Genomic DNA, 23,489 nt, shown 5'->3' on the forward strand with positions numbered 1-23,489 from the left:
CTTTTGACTAAGATGTATTATTATCATGTTTGCAGGTTTTGGATGTGGTTGGGATATAATTCTTCCTGCTGGTTGGGCTATGCCTTTCTGGCAGGCACTGGTATTTAGAGGGGCACGTGTAGGTGGACTGAGAGAGGCCACTGCTCTCAGCTTTGAAGGCCTGAAAGATTTTGGGACTGCTTTTCTGCCTCCTGATACAAAGTCCGGGGCATTAGAAGATACCACTGTAGAAAAACATTTGCAAGACATTCATTTTCGGTTAGTATCATCAAGACATTTGCAAGATGTTGTTAACATGCTGTATGAATGCTTTCGTGTACATATTTTGTGATTACACACAATCCCAGAACATAACTCTGTTATTCCTTGACCATGATATAGCAGCAACAATAAGAGAGAATGTCCCGTTATTCAGTCAGCATATAGGTCATTGTGTGATGCATTATTGTAATTGAGAAGCTACAATAAAGTGGGAGCATATAAGTTATAGTGACACCAGCTCTGGAGTTAAGTACATTTTTTAAAAAAATTCTCATCTCTGGGCTTAGTGTTGTTCATTGGATACCGAAAGGTCTCGAGTTAGATTCTTGGAGACAATCATTGCTTTCTGTTTGGAGAAAAGTCCAGAACAGGTTTGGTGAGACGTAGGAGTTCAGCTAAACCTTCCCTGAATAAAAAGCATTCACATTTGTGCACACATTGGTCATACAGCATTACATTGAATAACTTTCTCGGTGTTGTCAACAACAGGAGCTTGTGTTATTGGATGATTCAGAATCACCATCTTCATCTTTTTGAGAAGTGATGTCCTGGAGATTTGTTAGTTAAAGGTGTTCCTGTTTGAATGCATGGTGTTCTCTTGGAACGTTTATTGGTTTGATTTGGTTTATGGTAATCAAATGTTTTTTGCGTAAGAAAATGGTGATGTCATCAACTAGCTCTTGCGTGATATAGCACTTTCTGCAGCATCTGTAGTATAAAAAATATATAAGGGGCACTCAAAATGAAATGAGCCAGAGGCTGTGAAATGAAAACACCTGGCAGTATTGAAGTGCTATTGCTTACGGAAGACATGAGGACAGAGCAAGCACGTGCACATGTTGACTTTCCACTGCACTCTGAAAACAGAGAAGCGGAAGCTTCAAAAGAAGAGCAAAGGGTGGAGTCCATTTCTTTGCAACTGGAGTGCAGGGAATGGAAATTGATCAAAGAATGCCACAAGTGTGAGAGTAGCACTCATGTCCTTTGCAGTTCTGAGACTCAGTCTGACCTCTGCAGCTGTGGCTGCCACTTTATCTTGTCAGTCTTCAATAACGAGGGCATCCACCTTGCTGGACATTAGTAATGTGTTGTGGCATTCCAGATGATGCATCATCAGCCAGTGACCTCCAATCATACTTCCTTGACTAACTTTTGCCACATTTTGACCATTGCAACAGACATGTAGTGCTCTCAGTACACTTATGCCATTCTTTGATACATTCCCATTCCCCACACTCCTTCTGCTGTAAGGAAATGCACTCCACTCTGTTGCTCTTCTTTTGAAGCCTCAATTTCTCTGTTTTCACACTACTGAATGGGCTGGACTGTCAATACATGCACATGCTCATTTTGTCGTCATGCGGGTGTGTGCCTATGTCCCTTTTGTGGTGAATTTGGTGCCTCAGCACTCTTGTATGGACCTCGCCTTCTTCTTTCTGCATTAGCATTATGATCCCTTTATCTGTTTTCATTTTACAGCCTCCAGCTTGATTCTTTTTGCATCCTCCTTACAGACAGTTCACTTTTTTTGTCTGTTGACAACATACATCTACTGCCTTCAAAAAAATTCATTTTTTTGCTGAGATAAATGTAAATTTGTGGAACAAGCATTTGGATTTTTATAAGGAAAGACATGGATAAAATGTGCTACACCGACTTAAACTTAACTCTGCCACCAAAAACCACTTATGAAATACTTTCTTATGTCTGTCAGTCTGATAGTTTATATGGAATCCAACATGTTTAGACAGCCATTGCAATACTCAGAATGTGTATATCAGTAACACTTTCGCTGTAATAACGATAGCTAAGTGCGCACACAGCTTAATGTAACACCACTTGAATGTTGGAACAGGAAATATTTAATTGGACTGTCTCATATACATGGGTATCCCTAGTTCATGAGAAAGCTGATGAAGCCCACCAGCATGGAAGTTCCAGCAAATCGTATTCCCAATAAGCAACATTCGATTTGTCTGCTGATTCCCCACCTAACATGTCAGGGGACTGGTCTCTAGTAAAGTCCTGGAAGGAAAAATGTGACATCTGTTACCAGCCCATCAGGGACATCCACAAATGTCTTCTGATGTTGTTGACTTTTGGGTTGATTCTTGGTCCTCTAGCTCCACCACATTGTTGTGTCATGATCTTTTTCTCATTCCACTGGTATCATGCATGCTCAGTGTGCCAATACTCTGCACTCACTGCTTGATCCTACTACATAGAGGATCTATTATCTGAAGCAGTTCGGGATGGGAGTATTTGGGTAATTGGGTTTTCAGATGTTTGTGAAAACATATTGTAACAGTGTTCACAGTAATATGAAGCAAAGAAACATGGGATTAAAGACAAACTGTACACATATATTTTAGATCACATTCCTTACAAATAACTCGAAGAACTGACTCTATACTGTAGTTTGAAAAGTTTGTTTGCCTATAAAGTAGGCCTACAGTTTGGACAGTGCCATTTTCTTCTTGCTGTTCCAAGCACTTAACAGCAATTTTCAGAGCAATGAAAAGCTTACTCACTGGATGGTCCTTTCTTTGCATGGACCTAGTTGCTAGGTACCTCCTTGTTGTCTTGTTAGTCGATAAGAGCAACAATTATTTCATCACCTGTTAATAAACAATAACCTGGGTTATTAACGTGACATGTCAGATCACATTCCTCAAAATCCTAAAAATTCTTTAATCTGTTCAGTTTGGATACAACTTGGCTGCTAGGTGGCTGTCCAGGTACAGTGATACAAGCTTCGATCCTCATTGTCAAGTACACACGGGAGGTTTGTACTGTCATCACATCTGCTTTTAAGGTTCAATATTGTTGTATTTAAAACTTATTTCTGACATTGAGCTTGATCGACTATCAAGTTTCTTCAGCTGGTCAGATATTAGGATTTGCAGTTTCTAGGGTTTTGTACTCATATAGAGCAATATCATATTATTGTTATTGGTTGTTACTTTGTGTACCATTCTATCATCTGCATTAGTTTGGGGGCCTGCTCTGTTGTGTACATAAATAGAAACCTGTGATTTAGCATGAGTATATCCTGTTCTTGCAAAGTTTCTTGTAGCTCCATCCTCATTTGTCCTTTATAGCACTGTGCCACATCACCAATTTGGCATTTGCATCTGCAGTCAGCTTATCGCCTAGCTTTCCTGAATTTCATCATAACAGTATGGTTCTTGTAAACTTGAGAAATCTTATTAAACGGCGTCTATTCAGTATAACAGTAAGTTTCTGTGCATTTATTTCGTAAAGGAACATTTGTAGTTCCTACAGGAAAGTTTGTTACTTTGCCATTCTTGAAGTACTGTTTCTGTATAAATTGAGTGTCTGTACTGACATCTTCTTTAGCAAGACATTTTGAATGTGGAAACTTGAATTTGGATGACCAAAAGGAAAGTAAATAATGATCCACTTGAAAACAAAACGCAAACAAAATACTGACAGCTAGTCTCAGTAGATAAATGAAATCAAAGGAACATGGGAACTATCATTGTAGGAGACAGATTCAGTGTAGAAGAAGACTGTGTCGAAAAACATTGGGAGTATTTACATTTCATAGACAGCCACTACTGTCCTTTCGACAAGATTGAATAGGAACATTTAACTTGCCCGTAATAAATGTAAGAAGGAACATGTTATCCATAATATGTTGTTTATCATACAGGCACTAAGGTGGTGAACTCTGCAAGGAACAACCACAATGAAGTTTGTTTGCCTATAAAGTAGGCCTACAGTTTGGACAGTGCCATTTTCTTCTTGCTGTTCCAAGCACTTAACAGCAATTTTCAGAGCATGGAACAAGAAATGAAAATAATGAGAATAAGCAACCATGACAAACATCTTATACAAATGCAAGAAAACTTCCACATCCAGAAAGCCATAGCAGAAAACAAAAATGTGATAAATGAACAAACACACATCAGCACAGGCTCCTTACTACACTTAATAAAGGAAATGATAACATAAAAAAATGTATATAACACCAAAATACACACACACACACACACACACACACACACACACACACACACATACACACACATACACAGCCCCCCTTCCAAAAAAAAAAAAAAAAATGGAAATGATAACATAAAAAGTATATAACACCAAAATACACACACACACACATACACAGACCCCTTACCAAAAATAATATATATATCACACCAAAACACACACACATACACAGGACATAAACAAAAATAAATAATTAAATGCAATAAAATTAAATTAAATTAAATTAATATGACACCAAAAAACACACACACACACACACACACACACACACACACAAGCGCACACACAAATGCATACACGAACAGACCACAGATACTTCGATAGTTACACTCATAAGTTTGGCAGTAATATTCGATCTTTGGCAAAAACATTTGACAGTCGGCAACAGAAACCAAAACATTGCATTAAAACAAGCGTTCAGTGCATAGTGCTGTGGAATGCAGAAAAAACAGCAAATTGGCGTTCATAGGAAGAAGAACAAGACCAAAAATGCAACAGGAGCGTAATATGTAAGAAACTGTCTACGCAACCTGTAAGTACAGTTCAAAACATTACTACTTAATAGGAGATACCAACCACCAGAACTGTTTATAACCTATAGGCACATTGACAAAAATGTAAATAAAATAGCTAACATATGTACATATTACAGGCCACTGATGATGCCTTGCAGAAAATAAAGGCGAAACGCGTATGGCACTAAAATTGTGTTTTATTCAGTTGCTGTCAGACGGTCCATAAGTGAAAATCATCAACATACCGTAGTACAATGAATGACATTTCAAAAAATTATGAATAATTGGCATTATGGCATTCAGTGCTAAAGAGACTATAGAGAACTTCACTGAAAAATATTGATTTCTTGTGCAGCTGATAAGAAGAAATAAAGGAGGTTCCACTAGAAAAGATCATTCAGGGCATTCAAATCTGCTGTAAAATCACAGAGCATTTCAAAAACTTACTTGCACATTGGTGTCTGCCAACATAAAAAACAAAACAACTGGAACAAAATTAACATTTAAAAAAAATATTCATGTAGAAAGATCATAACCTGCCAATACCATTTGACCAGTCTACAAACTCGTAGGGAAGTAAATTAAATGAATGTCCCCAGTGGTAAAAAGTAATTGGAACTGATGAAAAGCAACAGTAAACTAGACCTTGACCGACTTCCTATTAGGCTTTAAATTTAAAGCATTTATAACGAATTTTTTCGTCTTGTAACCACATTCAAGTCCAAATTTGAAAGCAGGGTCATCAGTAAAGTACAATACTTGGCACTGCAAGCACTTTATTAGAAAAAGCAATGTAGGGTCAGAACAGGACAAACTCCCAGAAGGAGAGTGTTGTTGTTTATACAGATGTTGACTATTCCAGAACATACAAACATTAGAAATTTTGAGAAACCTCTCAGAAATGATGAATACTGAATAACAAGTATTTGTTGATGGCTGTGTTTGAACTGGTGACCCCAGGACACCAGCCAGTGGTGCTAACAGCTATGCCACACTGCATGCATGACAGTTTGCGGCATTGTTCCCTGTTCTGGAGAAACAGCAACCTGTGCTTCAGAACTTCTCGTTGGAGCCGACTACATCACCCTGGTTCTAGATCTTGCCAATGGTTGTCTGTATGGGCAGCACTGGTAGATCCTTACATTCTGGTCGTGTCGCCGCATTCCCATCACCGCAGAATGAGCATCAAAGGTAGCACCCCCCCCCCCCCTTTCTTATTTTGTGTGGATCATGTTGGACTCAGTCACTATTCTTTGGGTGCCCTGACATTTTTATTTATTGGGTGGCGAAGAGGCACTTCTCAGATTTAGGCAAAAGCCTGCAATATGAAATACTTCAGCACGATTGTCAGCAGCTTAGATGTTCTTCAAATTTCTTAAAAAAACAAAAAAAGTCATTGCATCCAGATAACAAAGAAACATCATCCACCTGTGTCAAAGTGGGGTGTCCAGCATACATTCGAAGATGACTGGAGTGTTACACAGTCCAAATGGCTTTGAACTCAGAGAGACCATCCGGTGTGATGTAGGCAGTATTTTCCTGGTCACCATTGTCAACCTCAATTTACCAGTAGCCTGTTTGCATGTGCATAGTTGAGAAAAATTTTGCTCCTTTCGAGCAGCTTTTGATGTCATTAGTCTGAGGCAATGTTTAGACATTTTTCTGGATTTTGTTCAGTCATCAGTAGTCAACATAGAAAGGCCACGTGCTATCTTTACTCTTCATAAGGAGCACACAGGAGAGGACCAAGGACTATCCTTAGGTTCAATGATATCTTGCAGCATCTTCTCCGCTTCCTCCCAAATTATGCATCATTCAGCTGGTGACACCAAATATGAGCATTGGGTAATAATGGATGGTCCCCGGGTTAATGTAGTGTTTTACATGGACCATTAAGTCTGTCTTTCCTCCACTCCAGATTTGAAACCAAGTGAAAAGTCGTGCAGAATGGCTAACACTCAATCACGTAAATCATCGGTGAGTTCATATCTTAGTGGCAGTTCAGTAGTAGCTTCCACTCCTGTATTTTCTGTAGTGGTAGCAGAGCACAATAATTCGTCAGTGCTACTGAACTGCCCATCCAGGACTGGTTTGGCTGTTCCTACACACATACCTTTATGGACAGCTCGGGGTTCTCCTTGACCATCTACAGTGCTTATGATAAATCACTGCTATTTAGATTTCATTTTGTGAGTCTGTAACTTTTTGTAATCAACAAAGTTTCACAGTTTTAATGAGCATCTTGGTAACGTTTTCTTCAATGGCAAAAAATCACAGAGAGAAATCTCTGTTCTGTGTGCTTGTTGGAATAGCTTTATCCGCCAGAGCTGTGATCTTCAGCAGTCTGTGACTGCTTGTGATGCCCGCAAGAAGTCCTGTCAGACTAATGACCTCAGCAGTTGAGTCCCATAGTGCTCAGAGCCAAGAAGTCCAGTCAGAGAATAAGATTATGACTACGTTTTGGTAAAACTACAAATTCAAAGGGGTGCATTCTGACATTGACATCTTGCAATACATTTACTGTCAGCTGGATGTATTTCCCTGTTGCAAATTTCAGCACAGTTGCTTTCTATTGCACAACATTATATTCTTTAGCTGATGAGGATAAGCGTTTGACAGTACACAAAAGGAAGCCCCTGAGTCAGCTTGTGTCCCCACAGGATGGCAATTGCTGATGACAAGATTCCCTGAACCTTGGTGATCATCGTCCATGGTGGATTTTTATCCATGACCGCCTCCCCTTAATAGATGGTCGCCTTATGTAGTTTTCTTGAATTCAACTGCAAGACAAGTGGCTGTTTCCTCTGTACAGTAATTGGGAACAGCTGTGGCATATTGAGGAGTGACTTATTCAGTGTATGGCAATGGACTTTGTCCTGGAGTTCGGGTGTAATCATCTGTAATTGACTGGCTTGAATAGAACTGTAGTGATGTTTGACATCTGGCAGTATAGTAGCCATTGAAAACTTGCCTTTTTTTTTCTCTACAGTAACATGTAACTTATCCAGGGCGCCCACAGAGGACAAATACCAGCATGCTGTCCCCTGTCCTTCAAAGGTCTGTTCATTTGCAGGGTGTTCTACTTGATAGAAGAGTTGGTTGTGCTTGGGTTGGTCATGTGCTGGGTTGCCAGTTGATGGCTGCAACATAAGTCAGAGAAGGCTAGGTCCATTCTCGCTGGCTCATTCGGGATTTTCTGTGCATTTCCTCAATGCACTGGCATCACTTGAATTCTTCTGTTGTTATGATGTCCTTTATCAGAAGAGCTTGATATGTCTTTTGTGGCCCCTTTCATTAGATTTTGAGATTTTGTTGGCTTCTGTCGTATTCCAGTGGAATTCACAGTGTGGCATAGGGCCGAAACATCGTTTATGTAGGACTGTGTAACTTCCTCATAACAGTAGGCCCTGTTCTTAAATGTTCATGCACCAAGCAAACTTGCTGCTGATTCTCACTGAATGTTATCTTCAGTTCAGCTTGGAATTTGTTCCTACAATTAAGCTTATCTTTGCTGTCCTTGAACCACTGCTTTGCTATGCTTTCTGAGTGAAAGTACACATTTGCCACACACAATATGTCATCCCATCTGTTGTGTTTGGTTAATCAGTTAAGCCCTTTAAGCCAATTTGTCAGGTTCCATCAGAGTCTCTCGAAAACACTGATGAATGCCTGGTGTGCAGTGGACCTGTTGCTGTATGTGGAGCCACAGTTATTTAGGTCTTTTAAAGTACCTGGCATCTCCACTGATCAATGTCATGTAAAAACCACACTCAAGTCTGAACCTGAAAGCAGTGCCATCAGTGAAGTACAGCTATTAGCACCTTTATTATCAATGCGAGAACGGAACTGCCTCCTGGACGGAGACTTCTGATATTTATAAAAAACTTGACTATTCCAGAATAGCAAACATTACAAAAATAAGAAATTCTGAAAGCATTCAAGGAATTATAAATACTAAATAACAAATAATTACTTGTAGGGTTTGAATTGGCAACCGACAGCACGCATGTGCCACAGCTCGCAGCAATATTAATATTTTTCTGAGCTTCAGTCTATTGCAGTGATGGTAGAAAAAAAATGCTGAAGTGCAGACCATTTTCAGTAATATCAGACAGTTCAGGGATGTAATGACCTGCTGTGGTCCCAAAGACAATGAGCAACCTCTAAAAAATGTTTTTGTCAATTAGCACCTGGTGGATGCTCATTATGTCAAGCATATACTGAGGAAATGTGACAGAACCAATAATACTCTCACTGTGTGGAAGTTGTGTAAGAACATAACAATCATCTTGGACTGGTTACTGAAAAAGTTAAAGAAAAATGTCAGTCTGCTTTATAACTGACTTTAAATAAATTTGTGTGGTGAATTAAAACTCACATTAAGTACAGATAAATGCAAAGTAATTTGTATATAAAGAAGATACAAGTACTATATCTGTTAATGACAGAATTAAAAGTCAGTATCTGGATTCTGTCAAATCATTTAAATATTGCAGTGTGATGTTAGAAAACATCTGAAAGTTGAATGAACATGGAAAAATCAGCTGTAGGAAAAAGAATTTGAAGTCTGAAGAGTTTTAAAGAGTATTCTAAAAAAAATATATACATCAGTGATGGAGATATTATGAATCTCTCCCATGCAACTTACTCCTTATTACTGCTCCAAGGTTTGAGATTATCTGAAAGTTGGCTTCAAGAAAGAGTGAATTGTGAGATGTTCTATTAACATTGTTACTGCTTGGTTCACTATATCCAAAATGCACTGGGAATAAATATGAGGTGCTCTACAAACACAATTGAGAACTGGTAGGAGGGGACTGATCATATCACAAGAAATACTATTGTTAAATGTAGACAGTATTCTGGAGAAAATATGAAAAAAATTAAAATATATCTTTTGTACACTTTGATAAGACAAGGCAGTAGAATAATTTAAGTAGTGAAGGTAACAATTCACTGAATAGTACGGATGTTGAGTGACTGAAATGCACATAAAGAAGACAGAACTTTACTAACTTTCAGAGACCCCTTTTTAGAGCTAGGAGCCCCCACCCCTCCCCCCCCCCATCTCCCATACACAGCTGTATCAGTATGACTGTATTGTGCAGGCAAGATTTCAGCTTGAATGGGGTGAGGGGTTGTATCTTGGCAGAGTGAGTGATGGGAGAAAGGGGGTGTGGGAGTGTGGGGAGGGGTGGCTGATGTTTGGGAGAGAGAGTAAGCTCATGATAAGAATGCGAGAGGGTGAGGCAGCAGGAGCACAGGATTGGAATGCTGCATGGACTCAACAGAAGGTAATGGGTGAACAGTCAAAGTGGTCACGGCCAATGCTACAGGGTGCTGCAAAAGTTCCATGCGACCATGCTGGTCAAGGTTGCGTGTCTGCTTAAAAAAGGCAAGAAGGAAAATGTAGGGAAAGATGTGGACAAACAATAACAGATATAAGACAAATGTAAAACGTAAGAGAAGGAAGGAAGGAAGGACAGATGACATGAGGTGTAGGACGGAAGGGAGCCATGTGGCGATGAGAGATTATGATACATGTGGAAGCATATGGCCAGTCACTGTTCTCTTGTGTATTGAATAGGGAAGATAATGATCGATAATAATACAAAGTACCCTCGGCAACTTGTTTAGCTGCAAGTGACAGAAAAATTAATGGCACAAAAGACAAGAAAGAAAATAAGTGTGGGATTGAGACGGTGAGAGGAGTTCATAAAAATATTTGGAGATGGAGCCTGTAATGGTGTACAGGAAACAAGGTGTGCAGCAGGGCCTAAGTATTCATTACACTTCCAGTTCCCTTATTTGAAGCCACTTCTAACTTCTCGTCTGTTATTTGAATTTAATATCTCTCTAGTTCTGCTGTGCTCTCTTCTGTTTTTCGGATCATATGTGCCTTCTCTAGTTAACCATTGTATGGCCTCATTTCCCATTCTTTACAGATTTTTATAATTCAGTTGGGTAGTATTATGTTCTTTCTCCTGGAACACCACTGATTGGTATGCTTTAGTTACTGGGCTGCCAGTGCTACACTTCATGTCTGTTGTACATGCAATTTTATGACATGAAACCAGGAAAACAGTAGAACAGACTTGTATAATCATTTGCTAGTACTACCACATAGTGGTGAAATCCTTATGGGTAAACATTCTACAAACTGGACAGGATCTTAATCTGAGTATTTTGAGATAGGGAAATGAGCATTAAAGGTGGTACAAGGTCCTGAATGAGCTGTGTGTGTGTGAGGCAGTTATTCATAAACTGTTTTGTAATGAACAATTACTTATCATATCAGTTTTCATGATGCTATCTTTAAGAACCACACACAAATATCTGTAATTTGTCCATGCTAAAGTTTATCAGTGTGTGATTGGTTGTCGAAGATGGAGTGTTTTTGGATTACGCATCAGCCAAAATGGAAGAAATTTATAAGTGCTTATAGGAACAGGAGGCCAAGACTCTTGATACATAGTTGTTCGTTTAGTAGAATTTTAAATGTAGGATTGTATGAGGTGATTTATCAATAAGCACCTATGGAATACACTTTTCAAAGAACACAGGGTTAGTGGTTCTGATAGGGCAGTAGTTACATAAACAACATATTCAAGCAGTAGAGTTAAGTGACTTTGAACCCAGAGTTCAGTTATGTCCGTAGAGTATACTGTAGTGCCTGAATCAAGACTGGTAGTCGTAAGTTTGAACAGGTGCTTTGAGCTTAAGTTAGTTCTTTGCGTTAAGAAGACTATCTAGCCGTTTCTGACCATTAGTTCCTGATCTCAAAATATTCAATTCAGAACCTGTAAATTCTTTATTGTTTTGCCCTAAAGGATTGAGACATTCTTCACGTCTCAGATCTTACTGTTATTTAGAAATAACTTGGACATAATGCACTGACAGATCCCTGTCCTTTACACAGTACAGAAAAGCAAATAGCAAAGTTGTTACAATCATGGAACTGGAGACTTAGTGCTACTCTTACTTTTCATGTAAAGAACAGCTTTTGAACAAATAAGCAAGATGTTATTTCAGTATTAAACTAACAAAATTTTATATCACACTTTATTGTTTAGCTTGTTGTTAACTTTGATGTTCTCAACACCATTACCTCACCCCAGGCCTTTTTTCCATTAAAGAAATGAACCTTTAAGTTCTATGAACACCAAACACACAAGATCAAACAATGGAAAATCCAGGATGGAATGCAACAGTATTGTGAAGGAAAGTTGCTACTCACCATATAGCGGAGATGCTGAGTCGTGATAGGCACAACAAAAAGATTCACACAATTAGAGCTTTCAGGCCTTTGTCAGCAATAGACACGTGTGCGCTGGCGCACAAACACACACACACACACACACACACACACACACACACACACACACACACACACACACACACAAGCGCAAACGCAACTTGCACACACGTCATATTGTTAAACTCACAAGATCTACTTATTTGGCACCCATTTTATTACAGTGACGATATAGGACGTACCTAATACAAACCAGTATAAAGTATCACATTTTTACATTCTTGTACAAAATATGGGCACATAAAAGATGATTTGTTAGGTCAGATAGCTTTCTTATCAACACCTCTTGTTGTTGTTGTTGTTGTTGTTGTGGTCTTCAGTCCTGAGACAGGTTTGATGCAGCTCTCCATGCTACTCAAGCCTCTTCATCTCCCAGTAACTACTGCATCCTACATCCTTCTGAATCTGCTTAGTTATTCATCTCTTGGTCTCCCTCTACGATTTTTACCCTCCACGCTGCCCTCCAATACTAAATTGGTGATCCCTTGATGCCTCAGAACATTTCCTACCAACCGATCCCTTCTTCTAGTCAAGTTGTGCCACAAATTTCTCTTCTCCCCACTTCTGTTCAATACCTCCTCATTAGTTATGTGATCTACCCATCTAATCTTCAGCATTCTTCTGTAGCACCACATTTCGAAAGCTTCTATTCTCTTCTTGTCCAAACTATTTATCGTCCATGTTTCACTTCCATACATGGCTACACTCCATACAAATACTTTCAGAAACGACTTCCTGACATTTAAATCTATACTCGATGTTAACAAATTTCTCTTCTTCAGAAACGCTTTCCTAGCCATTGCCAATCTACATTTTGTATCCCCCTACTTCGACCATCATCAGTTATTTTGCTCCCCAAATAGCAAAACTCGTTTACTACTTTCAGTGTCTCATTTCCTAATCTAATTCCCTCAGCATCACCCGACTTAATTCGACTACATTCCATTATCCTCGTTTTGCTTTTGTTGATATTCTTCTTATATCCTCTTTTCAAGACACTGGCCATTCCGTTCAACTGCTCTTCCAAGTCCTTTGCTGTCTCTGACAGAATTACAATGTCATTGGCAAACCTCAAAGTTTTTATTTCTTCTCCATGGATTTTAATACCTACGCCAAATTTTTATTTTGTTTCCTTCACTGCTTGATCAATATACAGATTGAATAACATTGGGGAGAGGCTACAACCCTGTCTCACTCCCTTCCCAACCACTGCTTTCCTTTTGTGTCCCTCGACTCTTATAACTGCCATCTGGTTTCTGTACAAATTGTAAATAGCCTTTCGCCCCCTGTATTTTACCCCTGCCACCTTCAGAATTTGAAATAGAGTGTTCCAGTCAACACTGTCAAAAGCTTTCTCTAAGTTTACAAATGCTAGAAACATACGTTTGCCTTTCCTTAATCTATTTTCTAAGATAAGTCGTAGGGTCAGTATTGCCTCACGTGTTCCAATATTTCTACAGAATCCAAACTGATCTTAAATAAAATATGGCATTTCAGTCTTCGATCGCTATTCTTTATTTTCAATTACCGTTTTCGGGCTAGCTGCCCATCTTCAGATCTGTTAGACGAAGTTAAAAATGTAATTAATAAGAGAGATACAGTTAGTGATAAAAATATCTTAGTTTACAAAAAGAAATTATGCAACGTATTAAATGCCAACGTACCATATGTTGTAGTTACAGAGTAACTTGTCCGTACAGAACACATGGTTCACTGTCATAAGTAAAGTAAATTTCAATCTGTTAAAACATTATATCGCAGTTTTGAAGAGTAACCTGATTGGTAACAGTAAAAAGTGCCCTCTACCTATAACAATTGTGCATCTGTTATTATTTCGCTGTATATATTAATGGCGAATATTCTTTTTAATAAAACAATTTTTAAGGTAATAACATATGAATAATCTTTTTTGAGTGGACCATGAAACGAAAAATTTACATTAATTTAACATTTCTTTATAAAGAAACATAAAATATAATTAAAATGTAGATATTCTTCCGAAAATGTGCGTTTCCTCTTCTTTGTTTTTAATTGGTGGTGGAGTGGATTTCCCTACGTCAGAACGTATACAACGCCACGCTGAGTCCTCTTGCGCCGCGCCCAGTTGACCTTGCCGCCAGTACACTGAGGGCTGTTTTGCTGTAGCTGTTTCTTACTGGGTGTGCTGTTGCATTCAAGAGTAAGCCTAAAACAGGTCTTTAAAAATCTCATTATAATTCCTGTGCATAAAATCACTTTGCTCATTAAGTAGTAGGCCTGGGGTTATTCTTTGATGTACGTATATTTCAATCTCTTCGAGCACATTGAGATAGAGACTTTTTGGAGCTTTATGTAGTACCTCCATTTGTTCATTTATATTACTCACTTCATGTCTACTCTCTTTTACATGTGTTCCAAATGCTGTTCAATTGCTATGACTGCAATGTTCCCTGTATTGAATTTCAGAATTCCGCCCAGTTTGTCCTATATAATAACTGTCACATTCAGCACATTTAATCTTATATACTTCGGAATTATTGTATTTCATTTGTTTTGTCGTTGCTGGTTTATGTCTTAATCTATGTGCCATTTGCCCTTCGTTCTGAAATGCCACTGCTATGTTTTTTGGAAAGCATTTAGCAATTCTTTCCAACACACGCCCTTTGTATGTCAGGGTGACAAACTTCTTCTTAACTTTAATTTTCCTAGATTCGCTACTGATGCTTGCGGATTTGTTTTTGATCTTGTTAAACATATGTGTAATATCTTGTGTCCTGTATCCGTTAGCTGCTGCTACTTGCTTAGTAATACCTAGTTCTTTCTGCAACTCATCTTCCTGTAATGGCAATCTGAGGGCTCTGTTGCACATTGCATGAAAGTACGCTCTTTTATGCTGTGCCGGGTGGTGCGACGTCGCTACTATGATGTTGTCGGAGCAAGTGTCTTTTCTATAGATGCCGAAAACGTGCCTGCCTCCCTCCTTTCTGACGGTCAAATCTAAATAGTTAATTGCCCCATTGTTTTCCATTTCTAGTGTGAATTGAATTTTTGGATGCTGCTCGTTTAAAACTTTAGTCATTTCCTCTACGTCTTCTTTTTCCGCTTTGAATAATAAAATAGTGTCATCAACATACCGTCTGTAATAAATTAACTTCTCCTTAATTTCTGGAAAAGAGCTAAAAACTTTGTTCTCAAAGTCATTCATAAAAATTTCAGCTAGAATGACTGTTTCCCATAGCTAAACCTTCATCTCGAATAAAAACTTTATCGTTAGAGATAAAACTATTAAAACTCAATGTGGACTCTAGCATATCTACAAGTTCGACGATTTCACCCATGCTCATTGACTTATTTTTTATCAGGTTTTTCCTTATAATTTGTAAGGTTTCCGGTATTGGTATGTTAGTGTAGAGGTTCACGACATCCAATGAGGCTAGGACTGCATCCTCTGGGATTGCAATGTCCTTCACTTCGTTAGCGAAACACACACTATTTTTTTTTTATGTTGTAAACTTCCTCGTATTTATACGCAGATTTTAACTTACGGTACAAAGTCCTATTCAAGAGTTCATTAATGGCTTCCTTCCCATTGCAAATAACACGCATTGGTTTGTTCTCCTTGTACAATTTTATTTGCGCTCTTGCTTCTGGTGTTCTTGGATTCATCTTTACTAATCTAGCTTTTTCATTTGGAGTGAATAAAAATTGTATTGCTTCTATCCTTGCCTTTAAATCTGTCTGAAACTTCTTTGTTAAATCTTTTTTGACTTCTTTAATTCCATTTTCCTGAATAAACCACATTGTCTTCTCTATATATTCCTTTTCGTAAATGACAACTGAGGTACAATAATTCCGGAGTATATAAGATTAAATGTGCTGAATGTCACAGTTATTATATAGGACAAACAGGGCGGAATTTTGAAATTCGATACAGGAAACATGCAGTCATAGCAATCGAACAACATTTGGAACACATGTAAAAGAGAGAAGACATGAAGTGAGTAATATAAATGAACAAATGGAGGTACTACATAAAGCTCCAAAAAGTCTCTATCTCAACGTGCTCGAAGAGATTGAAATATACGCACATCAAAGAATGACCCCAGGCCTTCTACTTAATGAGCAAAGATATTTTATGCACAGGAATTATTATAAGACTTTTAAAGACCTGTTTAGGCTTGCTCTTGAATGCAACAGCACACCCAGTAAGAAACAGCTACAGTGGAACAGCCCTCAGTGTACTGGCAGTGAGGTCAATTGGGCGTGGCGCAAGAAGACTCGGCGTGGCGTTGTATACGTTCTGACGTAGGGAAACCCACTCCACCACCAGTCAAAAACAAAGAAGAGGAAACGCACATTTTCGGAAGAATATCTACATTTTAATTATATTTTGTGTTTCTTTATAAAGAAATGTTAAATTAATGTAAATTTTTCGTTTCATGGTCCACTCAAAAAAGATTATTCATATGTTATTACCTTAAAAATTGTTTTATTAAAAAGAATATTCGCCATTAATATATACAGCGAAATAATAACAGATGCACAATTGTTATAGGTAGAGGGCACTTTTTACTGTTACCAATCAAGTTACTCTTAAAAACTGCGATATAATGTTTTAACAGATTGAAATTTACTTTACTTATGACAGTGAACCATGTGTTCTGTACGGACAAGTTACTCTGTAACTACAACATATGGTACGTTGGCATTTAATACGTTCCAAAAGTTCTTTTTGTAAACTAAGATATTTTTATCACTAACTGTATCTCTCTTATTAATTACATTTTTAACTTTGTCTAACAGATCTGAAGATGGGCAGCTAGCCCGAAACCGGTAATTGAAAATAAAGAATAGCGATCGAAGACTGAAACGCCATATTTTATTTAATGAACGATCGCGGAATTCCCATTGAGACAATCATGTCTAGTTTTGACAAACTGATCTTCCCCGAGGTCGGCTGCTACTAGTTTTTCCATTTGTCTGTAAAGAATTTGCGTTAGTATTTTGCAGCTGTGACTTATTAAACTGATAGTTCGGTAATTTTCACATCTGTCAACACCTGCTTTCTTTGGGATTGGAATTATTATATTCTTCTTGAAGTCTGAGGGTATTTCGCCTGTCTCGTATATCTTGCTCACTAGATGGTAGAGTTTTGTCAGGACTGGCCCTCCCAAGGCTATTAGTAGTTCTAATGGAATGTTGTCTACTCCCGGAGCCTTGTTTCGACTCAGGTCTTTCAGTGCGCTGTTAAACTCTTCACGCAGTATCATATCTCCCAATTCATCTTCATCTTCATCTACATCCTCTTCCATTTCCATAATATTGTCCTCAAGTACATCGCCCTTGTATAGACCCTGTATATACTCCTTCCACCTTTCTGCTTTCCCTTCTTTGTTTAGAACTGGGTTTCAATTTGAGCTCTTGATATTCATACAAGTGGTTCTCTTTTCTCCAAAGGTCTCTTTAATTTTCCTGTAGGCAGTATCTATCTTACCCTTGGTGAGACAAGCCTCTACATCCTTACATTTGTCCTCTAGCCATTCCTGCTTAGCCATTTTGCACTTCCTGTCGATCTCATTTTTGAGACGTTTGTATTCCTTTTTGCCTGCTTCATTTACTGCATTTTTATATTTTCTCCTTTCATCAATTAAGTTCATTATTTCTTCTGTTATCCAAGGATTTCTAGCAGTCCTCGTCTTTTTGCCTACTTTATCCTCTGCTGCTTTCATTACTTCATCCCTCCAAGCTACCCATTCTTCTTCTACTGTATTTCTTTCCCCCATTCCTGTCAATTCTACCCTTATGCTCTCCTCGAAACTCTGTACAACCTCTGGTTTAGTCAGTTTATCCAGGTCCCATCTCCTTAAATTCCCACCTTTTTGCAGTTTCTTCAGTTTTAATCTACAGTTCATAACCAACAGATTGTGGTCAGAGTCCACATCTGCCCCTGGAAATGTCTTACAATTTAAAACCTGGTTCCTAAATCTCTGTCTTACCATTATATAATCTATCTGAAACCTGTCAGTATCTCCAGGCTTCTTCCATGTATACAACCTTCTTTTATGATTCTTGAACCAAGTGGTAGCTATGGTTAAGTTGTGCTCTGTGCAATATTCTACCAGGCGGCTTCCTCTTTCATTTCTTCCCCCCAATCCATATTCACCTACTACGTTTCCTTCTCTCCCGTTTCCTACTATTGAATTACAGTCACCCACGACTATTAAATTTTCGTCTCCCTTCACTATCTGAATAATTTCTTTTATTTCATCATACATTTCTTCAATTTCGTCATTATCTACAGAGCTAGTTGGCATATAATCTTGTAGTACTGTGGTAGGCGTGGGCTTCGTGTCTATCTTGGCCACAATAATTTGTTCACTATGCTGTTTGTAGTAGCTTACCCGCACTCCTATTTTTTTATTCATTATTAAACCTACTCCTGCATTACCCCTATTTGATTTTGTATTTATAACCCTGTATTCCCCTTACCAAAAGTCTTGTTCTTCCTGCCACCGAAATTCACTAATTCCCACTATATCTAACTTTAACCTATCCATTTCCCTTTTTAAATTTTCTAATCTACCTGCCCGATTAAGGGATCTGACATTCCACACTCCGATCCGTAGAACGCCAGTTTTCTTTCTCCTGATAACGACGTCCTCCTGAGTAGTCCCGGCCCGGAGATCCGAATGGGGGACTATTTTACCTCCGGAATATTTTACCCAAGAGGATGCCATCATCATTTAACCATACAATAAAGCTGCATGCCCTCGGGAAAAATTACGGGTGTAGTTTCCCCTTACTTTCAGCCGTTCGCAGTACCAGAACAGCAAGGCCATTTTGGTTAGTGTTACAAGGCCAGATCAGGCAATCATCCAGACTGTTGCCCCTGCAACTACTGAAAAGGCTGCTGCCCCTCTTCAGGAACCACATGTTTGTCTGGCCTCTCAACAGATACCCCTCCGTTGTGGTTGCACCTACGGTACGGCTATCTGTATCGCTGAGGCACGCAAGCCTCCCCACCAACGGCAAGGTCCATGGTTCATGGGGGGGAGGAGGGGGGCGGGGGGCAACACCTATTAATAAACAATATTTTGCTATAGCGTAAGAAATATTGTGGTTTGTATTTTTGTAAAATCGAAGTTTCATTTGTTTATTTGATTGTTTCCACCATTCATGACCTACTTTTCAGTAAAACTCCAATTAGAAGTTGCTCTTATGAGGGTTATTCCATAAGTCATTGCAACTATGGTATATCTTGTGATAATGTGACAACATTCCATTATGTGCATGGAACTTGTATGGTGGTGTGTATCTGAATGCCAATATAAAATAGAGTTCCAGTACAGGAGGTCGTGGTAAAGGTTGAAATGAAGAACAGGGATTGGAACTGTGTGTAAATTTATTGTGCATGAGTACAAATGGAAGAAAAAGAATCAAAATCAACTAATTTGCTTCGGAATGTCCCCCATTGCGTACTCACAGCATTGCCAATGATGGAGAAGCCGTTGAATGCCATTGGCATGGCCATCAATGTGTGCCTCCTGTTGCCAAAATGCCGTAAGGACTTTTGCCCTGTTTGCAAAGTGCCTCTCCTGCAATGGTTTCCTCAGTTGTGGAATGAATTCAAAGTCACTGAGACTGAGTTCTGGTGAGTAAGGTGGGTGGGGGACACCATCCATCTTGCAGCACATCAAATTCACATTGAATGATCCATCCTTGCATGCAGTCACAATCTGTCAGTTGATTTCGGTAGTGTTTGCTGCAGGGTTTTGAATATTCACTGTGAATATGGTGATGCCAATCATTCACATGAAATACCATGGTTTTCATGCCTTATGGAATGACCCTTGGATATACACAGGTTGTAATCCACAGTGGCTAAATGATGGATGGAATTGTAGTCTAAGGAAATTAAACACATCTATAGAAACAAATATAAGACTGAAATATTTTATCAAACTGTGGAAAACCCAATACTGAATTTCCAAATATTTTATATATTTGAAAATCTTTATCTTCTTGTAGTGATTTGTTTGCATGCAATCTTTGTTCAAATATAATTATTTTTGAACACTATTTAAAAAAGTATTTAAAAAACAAAGTGTGTGCAGTTGATATCTAAGACTCTGCAATGCTCTACATAAATAAACAAGTTCTGATATGGTTTTTCAACTATTACAACTATTTTCTCCCCTGGTCTCTTAAAATGTGAAAACAATTTGGAACTTTACGTTGAATTTGAGATACTTTGGAATGAAAAAAGCTCTGTAAACCTATTTTGGTCCAGTTTTCTAGAAACTCGTGTGTGCACTTTTTGTTACCCAGCCCCACATTTCGATTTGTTTAATTTATTTATTTCTTTTAATGTGTTTTCCACATGTCAGTTAAGGTGAAAGCCAACATGGTTCTTTAAAAGGGGCACAGTCAATTCCTTCAACCTCATTATCCTATCCAAACATTTGCTTGGTTCCTAATAACATCGTTCACTTACAATTTCTTCAGTACATTAAACTGTTTGTGTTTACAATGTTCATTCATAATTTCTGTAACGTACTTCATTAATCCTATTTCTCTTTCGGTCTTCTTTCCCTAGCCACTTAACAGTTTCCAGCAGCAACTAACAAGTTACTAACTTACCTGGTTTGCACCCTCTCCACTGCCAAGCACCCCCGACCTTCTCAGCTTTGGACGTTATATGGTCCACTTCACACTGTTTATCCCTCATGACACCATTATCAAATTGAGGTGTTATCTGAACATTGGTTATTTATCTCCTTTGAAGTTTAATATTGTTAAGTTTAGTGATGTCTGTACGACAAGATAGATAACACTATAGCAAACTTCCCTTTATGGCTAAGTGTAATATTAAGTTGAATGTTGTCCACTGATGAAATACATTTACAGTTTTAATTTTAGTTGCTGCCTTATAAATATCTTTTCTAGTTGAATACACATGAAAGGGTGATAATTTATTTTTCTTCTCCAGGTTGCCACCTGACAAACGACCAAATTTTGCTACACTTGGTATTGTAAGTCCCTTTAAATGTCCATGGAATTTACTCATAAATGAGTGGAGTGATGAGAATTTTGATGAACATGATAAAAATTACTTAAACCAAATGTCATTTTATGTATTAAGGGACAGAAAGAAACTAGATGAATTGGAATGTGAACTTCATATAAACAGCAGAAAGAAAAAGCCTTCTTTTGACACGGGAACCCTTTTTGATTCAGATGATGACAAGAAATGCCTAGTACCAGTATGTGTTGTGTTGAAAGATAAAGGAGTTCCAACTGATTTTTCCATCATTTGTGTTCCAACTGATGAGGACTTGAAAAGATTATCATCTTGTGAATCATTTCCAGGACCCATAGAACCCCTCCATGAAGACGAAAAAAAGCAGGAAAGAAAAAAACTGCAACATGACCATAAGAAGAAACTGAAATATCTTAGGAAGCAAAGACATGCTGAGAAAAGGAAACTGATAGATAGCAATAGTGCTGATGTGGATCATTGTGAAAATGTGAGTGACACAATGAAAGATGAAAAAACTACAGCCACAAAGTCCATAGTGGAAGAACATGCCACGAAAATGCGTGAACTCTGGATGCCCAATGCAAAGACTGTCAGGAAATCTTGCAGTAGAGAAATAATAGGTTTCATATACAAAGGTGGTTTTTCATTTAGTGATGGAATTGGAATGGGGTTGGGATATATTCCACTTCCAGCTTTGCTGAGCTTTATTAAATCTCCATACCTACTGAAACCTTGGATTTTAGTTAGGAATAAAAACAGTCAACAATACAGGTATGCGATGCTTCACATTCACTGTGAGACATGAAATCTTTTACCAAATAAAACACCCAACAGTACAGGAATGGTGAATTTAACTCTTTCCATTGCTGAGAGTAAGAAACAGTATATTTTAGCATCCTTTTAACATTTCCTTTTCAATCATTCTGTGAATATGTACAAAAACTTTGTCAGATTTTTCAAATTATGATGTGATGTTGTTTTTATTGATTACATGTATGAAACTAAGAAAGAAAATATGAAATAATTGAATTGAATTGAAATATGCTTATATTCTATGTTAAGGGTTTTGGTTTTGATTTATTGCAGTTTTTCCTAATTGAAATACTGCAATTTAGTATAAATTATATACGCAAAAAGTGAAGCAGATATCTCTACTTTGTATCACCCCCTTACCAATATCCAAGCTTTGAATCTTTATCTGAGATATTCATTCTTGCAGATGCTGTAGCAGTTGTGCATATGAATTATCAATGTTTTACATGATTATGTTGTTTTGATGTGTCTCCTGAATAACTGCAGTTGAAAATACAGAGCAAGCTCTGTGAAACTGTCATGAAACATGCTAGCTAATCATAATAACATACAAAAATAGGTTATTGAGTGCAATTTATGTGGGGAGGTGCGGGGAGGGTAAAGTGACTTCAGCATTTATTCATTTATTATGAAGCTGCCATTGTAAGATTTGATGGACATATTAAGACTTTAGTGTAACTCTGTGTAATATTAATGTGAGGTATCAGGTTACAGTAGCTATGGTTGTAATATGAGCAAAGAGAAAACGAGTTAGGAAAATATGTTCGGGTACCAGTGAAACATACCAATCTCAAGGAAAGGATTCTTGAAAATACCAACATATCTTTCAGACTGTAAAATATTAATTTTAAACACAGGTAAAACGCTCGTGAATTGCACCAACTAAGGACAAGTTGACTGCTTACTTTGGCATGCTATTATCCAAATAATCTGTAACTGCAAGAATGGATGCACACTGCAGTTTCTTCATGGACATTGTCATTGAACTTGCAAATTTCTTAGCTGAACAATGTTCTCCTCCTAAAGGGAGAAATAAGGATATAGTAGAATATGTAGAGGCTTCTTAGACTTTTTGTTGAGAAGGGCCCACCTGTTACAAGGAGAAAGGGAGACAAAGATCAGGAAAAGTCATTAGAGAGAGTAGGAGCACAAAGATAATGTATTAGTAAGCATTACCCTAACTTAATTTCGGAGATAGGAAAGGGGGGGGGGGGGGGGGAGAGAGTCAGTGAGAAGAAAAGATGTGTTGCAAGATAAGGGGGGAGGGGGGACAGAAAGTTAAGCAGATAGAGGAAAATAATCTTTGCCAGACTTTCTTCTCACACAGTTATCCCACTGACCTTGTTTACAAAGAAATCTGTTGAGATGAGAAGCACTCCACCACCCTGCATCAGCCAGGCCTTGAATGTTTGGAATGTCTGGTTAGATTATTTTGTCAGTGTTAATATTTTTCAAGGGGAGCTCTGAAATGAGACAATGCTTTCGATATCTTCGCAACACAAGTCACAGTGGCATTCCATTATCCTAGTAACCTCCA

General features: G+C 38.1%; 1 protein-coding gene across 2 annotated transcripts in view; it reads left to right on the plus strand.

The window, feature by feature from the left end:
- Nucleotides 1-22,189, plus strand: part of LOC126475227 (ribonucleases P/MRP protein subunit POP1) — an 87,133-nt gene extending 64,944 nt beyond the window's left edge. Inside the window, exons 7-8 of one of the 2 annotated variants that reach the window (XM_050102905.1) lie at nucleotides 36-258; nucleotides 21,089-22,189. In XM_050102905.1, the coding sequence (XP_049958862.1) occupies nucleotides 36-258; nucleotides 21,089-21,944 (1,079 nt within the window). In that variant the 3' untranslated portion in view covers nucleotides 21,945-22,189. The remainder of the gene's footprint in view (nucleotides 1-35; nucleotides 259-21,088) is intronic. The other variant, XM_050102904.1, reaches the window with a different exon arrangement.
- Nucleotides 22,190-23,489: the final 1,300 nt, after the last annotated feature.

The sequence above is a fragment of the Schistocerca serialis genome, chromosome 4, assembly GCF_023864345.2.
Source record: "Schistocerca serialis cubense isolate TAMUIC-IGC-003099 chromosome 4, iqSchSeri2.2, whole genome shotgun sequence".
Classification (NCBI taxonomy): domain Eukaryota; kingdom Metazoa; phylum Arthropoda; class Insecta; order Orthoptera; family Acrididae; genus Schistocerca; species Schistocerca serialis.